The sequence below is a fragment of the Electrophorus electricus genome, chromosome 22 (assembly GCF_013358815.1).
Source record: "Electrophorus electricus isolate fEleEle1 chromosome 22, fEleEle1.pri, whole genome shotgun sequence".
Classification (NCBI taxonomy): Eukaryota; Metazoa; Chordata; class Actinopteri; order Gymnotiformes; family Gymnotidae; genus Electrophorus; species Electrophorus electricus.
Genome location: NC_049556.1, coordinates 10,140,105 through 10,147,363, shown reverse-complemented (window position 1 = coordinate 10,147,363; position 7,259 = coordinate 10,140,105). Strand labels below are relative to the sequence as shown.

The following is a 7,259-nucleotide window of genomic DNA, read 5'->3' as shown; positions in this document are numbered from 1 at the left end:
CACAGCGTGCGCACATTCTACACTAGTTGAAAAGAAACCATAAAAAACTTTGTAAAACCTTGATTACTCGTATTCTGATCTTTGATCCATCTTATGCGAGGCTGTATGCAATGCTGTGCTCACTTACTCAAACACTCACGAAGGTCCCTGTAGTTTTATTACCCACTTCTGTGTTGTCGGATAAGCAACACCTTACCCATTCTCTAGTCAGACCAAATAAAATTGCCCTTAGCTGTCAAGAGCGGCCTAAGCTTGCCTGGATGAGACGAGTGCGATCCCACTCTGCTGAGGAACTCGACAGATGGCACCGTTTTCCTCCCAAGCTTGTCCTTGGGGACATTTGGTACAAGGATCCTTTGCCTGCTAGTGAAGTTGTGCAATTTAACAGTTACAACTTCCTTTGCATGCCCACAACAGATTCTTGTTATGCAAGGTTTCATGATTAGTTTCCCATTCACCTACTTTCCTACTTGATACAATAAAATATTAATTTGTTGAAATAAAAGTATGTGACTATGTACTTATCCTTCTGCTTGCTTACAAAGATTCTGTCACTGTCAATCTTCAACTTGGAAATAAACGTGCCGTTTCTTTTTGCAGTCTTTGGAGACGGTAATGAAAAGAAGTCTGATTTCTTTGACAAAAAAATGGAAACCTCTTTTAAATATCTTACATTCTGTATTCTGGAAATGTCTGCTGAATCCAACTGAAGGAAGCTAAACTTTCAGTATGTGAACCCATTACTGTCATTCTGAAACATAGCAGTGGTAAACAAATACCTGAGGCAGCTTTGCATAAACACGATCATGGATGTGTTAAAGCCTCTTGGCAAGGAGCCGTTTTGAAGGCATAAATTACAGTTCATCATAAACCATGTTTACAGGTGGCGTTACTGTCCCCAAAGCCAAAAGGTCTGTTGCAGTTCTGTACATTCAGTGGCAACTGTTGCCTTTTTATTTGGGATATAAAACAAATACAGCGATACAAATGTCATTCGCTGAAAGCATAGTCCAGACACAAGAGCTTAGTTATTTGTTTTAGCTTTTAAAAAACAAGGTCTTGAAAGTCCTTTGAAAACATGAAGTTTCCCTGCGCCAGTGATGTCAAAGCTATAGTCTGCGGTGACGTAAGGGAGCTCCGTTTCCACTCCATGCTGAAACAAAAAAAAAAAAGGGAGGTAACAATCACCATCAGATAAATAAACTGACTATTGACTACTGATGACAGAGAGCTATATGCCAAATACAGTGAAAAATATCATCGATTTGGCCAGTGGGACATAATTGCAACTGCAGTAAAACTCCTCACTTGTTTCACAGGTGGAAAAACAACAAAAAAACCCAAAACAATTATTTAAAATAATTATATAATAATAAATATATTATATTTAGTAGCATGGGAACTCCATCAAAAAGCCCATGACATCTTAGCAGCACTACCAAGTCACAAATGTTAACAGTGCACGTTCACTGAGCTGACTGATCTTTCGAGTCTTCTGACAGTTCATGTGGCTTTGCAGATCATCTCCCCTGCGGCGTGCAGCGAAGCTACGACGCCTCACAGTTTCCGCAAGTCGCAAACATCAATGGCTATGGATGCATGCGCCGTAGTATAGCCACAGCAGGCATGTCTGGGGTGGGTACGGTGCCCGATTCATACCTGCATGGTGAGGAGCATTTTGGGCAGGGTGACCTCGCCCAATAGCAAACAGTTGACCTGCCGCAGGACGGCCGGGGGCACCGGGGTAACCAGGAAATAGAGCCCTCGTGCCATGTCCACCCCTCTGAGGACACCTTGGACAGGGAAGGAAGGGATACAATGAGCATTTGCAGGAGTTTCCTTGTTCCATAAACCCGGGAAGTTACGACGGGATGTCTTGGCCAAAGCGCGGGGACGCTTTCTCGTCGCGGCATTAAGAGCCGAGAGAGACTGTGGAGCGGGCAGGCGGGGTGGACGCACCTAAGCCCACGCACGGGCAGACGGGCGTCTGAGAGAGGAGCACAGGTCCGCCTCTTCCCACCACCTTCTCGTCCAGGCAGCACAAGCCCACCAGGCTGGCGTTGGCAGCGTACAGGATGTGGTCGGGAGCCACCTCGCAGTGAGTGACGCCGAGCGCCACGGCCGAGAGTGGCACCTACAGGGGGGATACGTTTTCAGCACAGCACTGTGTTCTCTCAAGCCTGGGGACACTGCTAGTTACCACACCCAGTTCAATGAAGGCGAAAAACACATCCGTAATCCCGCAGTCCTCTAGGCTTAGAGCGCAACCTCTCTGCACTTCGGTCGCCGTGAAAAGCACATGCAGAGGACTTTAAACAGTCCCGAGGGGATGCAAACGCGGCCCACGTACAACGTTTTGCATGCGAGGCGTGGAGAGTCTTTCGGGGGCGGGGGGGCGGGAGGGGTCACCTGGTAGGGGGTGAAGCAGTGGAGTGGGCGGACAGGGCACGGTCCTGCTGACTGCAGCTGGCTGAAGTAGCCCAGGAGGGCCAGGTCCCGAAGCTCATTGCTACGTTGATGACGCCTATGGGGGAGAAACACACAGGCAGGGTGTTGCTTATGAGGGCAGAGCTCAGCACATCCCCTACCCCGACACTCCTACGCCGGCTTATTACTGAGTAAAAAAGAAAACACAAAACAAAACAAAAAACAGTCAACAGTGTCTTCCCAGTATGAAAACTGAAGGAGTGTGAAATAAAACAGTCGACCTCAGATTGGTCTTCTCCAAAATTATGGCACAGCAGCAGAGCGGTTAGCAGTTTTCTAACACTACTAATTCAGCTCATGTTAAACAGACGTGTTCAGGACCGGCAGCACACCAGCGTGTGCCGTGCTGAGGTTGTGTTAAGAATCATGGAACCATCGACCTGCTAAACGTATGCTCCTCCGCAACTGACTAGCGACACTTAGGATTGGCTCACATTTCTCCGGAGGTGCCCGCCCCTTCGAACTCTGAGTGGATGCTGAGAAGCACGTGACCCCTGGAGGCGAGGTGACCGTCCAGCTCATCGGCGAGGACCGGCTGGGCAGGGGGATGCGTCTGAAAGCCGTGCGCGGACCGCAGGAACTCTGGCGTGAGGTTGGCGCACTGGGGCGCGTCGCCGTAGCTCAGCTGCACCAGGTGGGTGACGGAGAAAAAGCGAATGAGGTCCACCAGTACCTGGAAGCCATGACCTGCAGAACACAGTTATAAAGGACAGGGGGAAAGTTGTAACCAGCTGTTCTCACCGTTCGCAGAACAGTGAAGTGTAGCTACACTGTAGAAAACACTGTTCCCAGGTCAGGGAAGGAGCTAAAACAGCAGGGCTAGTGTTTTTTACACACACACACAGAAAAGCATAGAAAGCAAATAAAAAGGAGACAGATCTACTTTTATTTAATAATGTGCAGTCACCAGCTGAGGCAAAAAAAAAAAGTTACATTTTAGAGGGAGGCCTAGAGCAAAACTGAAGCCCAATAATGGCAGCCATATGCCAGAATCTTGACATCATTTGTGATAACCTGGCTTCAGACTCATTTCATTACGAGGGTAGTGACTTCAGTGCAGCGTCTGACCTTTGACCCAGCCCATGGTGTTGATGACGATGGGGCTCTCTCCACTGTAGTACATCCAGAGGGACTTGAGGGAGTCCAGGTATCGGTCCAAGTCAGCCTGGCAGTCAGACTGTCCGTAAAACACCATGTGCTCTGCCTCTCGCTGGTGCGTGAAGGGGGGGCCTTAGAGAGAAGCCAGATCATTATGACTTAAACAAAACAAAAACACACTCGCGCTTTAGTATTAGATGTCAGACAGAGAGGGGCAAGTTGAAGCTTAAATACATTTGATATTTTATTTCTCTGCATTGTAAAATCTTGTTTTTAAAGAGTGCTGTACAAACAAAGAAACGCCGGTATTGGCAGCGTTGCTGACAGTGGTATTAGTGGTGTTTGCGTTGTGTTCACTGCAAGCGTGTGGCGTGACTGCCAAGCGAGATGGAAAAGTGTGCTTACCTAGCAACGGCTCCGTCACTGTGCTGAGAGAGAGACATCCAGGAGGAGTGAATTCTGTCTGGCCAAGGTCACACTCAAGATACTCTACACTTGCAGTGCTGCACGCACGCACGCACGCACACACACACACACACGGACAATTACCACACACACCTATATGCAGTTGAACAAGGGCGCCAGTTCACAGCTTCGCTTCCTGCTTTATTTCCCCCCACACACGATCACTCACTTCACACTTCACTCCATTCAAAAATTGTATTAGGTGCTTCAAAAGATGAAACCCCATTCTGGGTCATACATAGCTCAGACTGAACCCAGGCCGTGATGACCGGGTGCTGATGGCACTCACTGATTGAGCAGAGTGTTGATGAGATGCCGGTTGAAGGAGGACTTGCCGGAGTTTTTGGCCCCGCACACAAGAATGATGGGGCAGCGATCAAAGTCACCTGTGGACAAAAGACGAAAAGACGCAGTGCTTTCATCATTCCCTCGTAAAGAAAAAGACGTGCGGTGCGGTGCGGAGGACGAGGAATCAGACAGTTGGCGTAAAACATCAACAGGTTAAAAGCCAAACTCATCCTCATTTTTTCATTATATAGCATTTACAACATTTGGTGTAAATGTAAATGATATATAATGAAAAAAAAAAAGTGTCGGATTTTAAACATCTTTGAGAGATGATGTGTGAAATATATATGGGTTTGGATGTTTGTACCTTCCCAGGCATTGAGCAGGCTGCTGAGAGCCTCTCTGTAGCTGCGGGAAACCACCAAGCCTCGAGCACACAGCCCCCGCAGAGCAGTCAGGCCTACAGCTGAGAAAGCAGCATTTTGTACAGCAGCCTGAGAGCGCAGCTCCTTCTGCAAACGCACGCAAACACACACACACACACGCACGCACGCACAGCCTCAGTGCACTGCATCACCTTAATAAGCACATGTGCTGTTCAATATAAATGGCCGAACAACAGGTTCAATGGTTGAATCTGACACAGAATTTCAGTTTAGTGCCTCCCATTTTTCAACACACCTGAATGCAGCGGTGGCAACTGCTTCCCTGCGTTGGACCCAAACTGTGCTTTGGCACTCAGCAACTGGGTCTGACATTCTCACTAACCTCTGCGTGATCTGGCCAGGAGCCTGTGTAACAGGCGGTGCCCACTCACCGAGCTGAGGCCGAAGAGATGGTCAAGCTCCCCGAAGCTGGTGAGGAAGCGCACGAGTGGCGTGTCCAACGGCTGCAGCAGCACCACACACGAGTCCGAGTCCACCTCGCTCAGCAGCCTCTTCCGCGGCTCTGCCAACAAGTTGCAGGAAGTCACACGCGAGCCCGCGGTTCACGTGCGAGGGCCAAGCCGGTGCCGGCGGCGAGCTCCTACCTGAGGAAAGGTGCTTTCGGACGATGGCTTTGGCCTCCAGGCGACCCTCTTTCCTGTTCCTGCCGGGGGGGGCGCAGTCCCCCAGGGCGATGATGGTGAGGGGGCAATGGGACGGGGGAGAGAAGAGCGGGTAAGGCTGCTGGCCCTGCTCGATGGTAAAGCCCATCACCTCCACGCGACCACTCAGGCACGTGAGCAGGCACTTGCCCCGAAAACAGAGGAACTGAAAAATACATCACCAAAAAGACTACAGCTAAAAGGACTAACAGCAGGTACCTCCAGCATCATCATCAAAACACAGAAATGTTATGCCACAACCAGCACGGTTGTTTTTGTTGTTGTTTTTTTTTTTTTTACCTGGCCTTGCTGCAAGACCAGCACTGTGTGGTTCTGCACGTGGTCATACTGGGCGTGGTACTCGGGAGGTTCCTCGTCTTCCAACTGAACGCGAGCCACTGGCGTCAAGTCCTCTTCACCTCCTTTCATCTCCAGACCGTTCTGAAGAACACTCTTGGCATAGGAGCTCCAGTCCTGAGAGTCCTCTGAATCGCTGCCCGTCTCCAACTCGGTCCCCCCATTGGTGTGGACACGAGGGAACGTCACAGGAGGGACCCGGACCTTGGCCCTAACAAAGTTACTCTCCTCCGGGGACAAAGTTACAGCCTTTGCATGTGCCTTCTGTAACCGTTTTAACTTGGACTTCTGTCTGTTAGCTAACTGGGGTACAACCTTGGCCACTGTGGGGCTTGAGGTGAGCTGAGAGGGGTCCAAACTGCGAATTCTTTTGTTGTGCACTCGCCACTTGCTCTTCGGGTGACGTTTAGTGGCGTTTCGCTGCTCATTTTTGGAACGAGAAGAGGCTTTATGCACCTTCATACTTTCATTGGCACCGTTTCACACCTACACGAAAGACCGAACACACGGTAGGACCTTAAAATTACACAATCACGACGGCGAAGTTTTTGAAAAAGCCAGGTTTCTCACCTTGGGGAGCTAGCTAGCTAACTAATCAACTTAGCTAGCTAATTCTCTAGCTACAATTCATTATGTGGCGTTAGTTCTACCTTTAACAAGCAGGCAGTTACCTGGCTCAGCCACCACTCAGCACTAGCAGCATGGCAATATTTTAGCACTGCCCTGGTACTGAACGAGCTAGCTAGCGAATGTATTAACCTATAGTTCATATTTACAATAGGTGACGAGCGTTTCAGACGGGGCCGACGTTGCTAATTAAGCAGTTTGTTTTTATAGACGTCTTTTGGTTAGCTTTAGTAGTTAGCTTAGCTGGCGTGGCTGTGTTAGCTTGCTACTTACCTGTGTGAGAAAAGCTGCGACCGCTGATTGGAAAGAGAACATTCAAGATCTGGCGGTTATAAACTTTTAAACTATTCAATTATTACATTAACTCAGGCTCGCACATCGCTTCACTACCAAGCTAGCTGGTTAGCAACCGCGACCCCTCCATGTCAGCTGTAAAAACCACACCACACGTCCGATAACGGCGAACCGGCGCGCAATCTCTCACACAAAAGCGTTGTCTCCGTTTCTCAGACTATAAATAATACTCTTGACAGAACCGAAATCTTAAAACAAAAACAACGCAGCCTTCCGCTGTCCAGCACAGGCAGCGCTCAAAACGGCGAGCAGAAGGCGACGAGCTGGACGACACAAGCCTTTCCCGGAGTTTGAGTTGCGTTGATCTACTCACAGCACGAAACAGCATGAAGATAAATACTGCAGTTTTACACCGTCCGCTGACTAGAAGAATGTGCTTTGGATTTCTTAACTCGGTTTCTAATTTGCGGATACGACTCAGGTTATTAAATCATTTATTAGCAACATATAAACCCATCGCAATGTACTCTTTGGCCGACCACCATCGAGTTCTAAC

General features: G+C 48.9%; 1 protein-coding gene across 2 annotated transcripts; it reads right to left on the bottom strand.

Annotated features, from left to right (window-relative positions):
- Positions 1-927: 927 nt before the first annotated feature.
- On the bottom strand, positions 928-7,020 carry nol9 (nucleolar protein 9). 2 transcript variants are annotated; one of them, XM_035521319.1, is made up of 13 exons: positions 6,894-7,020; positions 5,726-6,268; positions 5,369-5,591; positions 5,156-5,286; positions 4,706-4,850; positions 4,340-4,436; positions 3,991-4,088; positions 3,556-3,717; positions 2,922-3,174; positions 2,410-2,524; positions 1,960-2,134; positions 1,660-1,793; positions 928-1,153 (listed from the first exon to the last, which is right to left on the bottom strand). In XM_035521319.1, exons 2-13 carry the CDS (start codon positions 6,242-6,244, stop codon positions 1,025-1,027), a joined length of 2,181 nt encoding a protein of 726 aa, XP_035377212.1. In that variant the 5' UTR covers positions 6,245-6,268; positions 6,894-7,020; the 3' UTR covers positions 928-1,024. The 2 variants fall into 2 exon arrangements, with proteins under 2 accessions (XP_035377212.1, XP_035377210.1); XM_035521317.1 differs by having other exon boundaries at positions 6,683-7,019.
- Between the last annotated feature and the right edge of the window lie 239 nt (positions 7,021-7,259).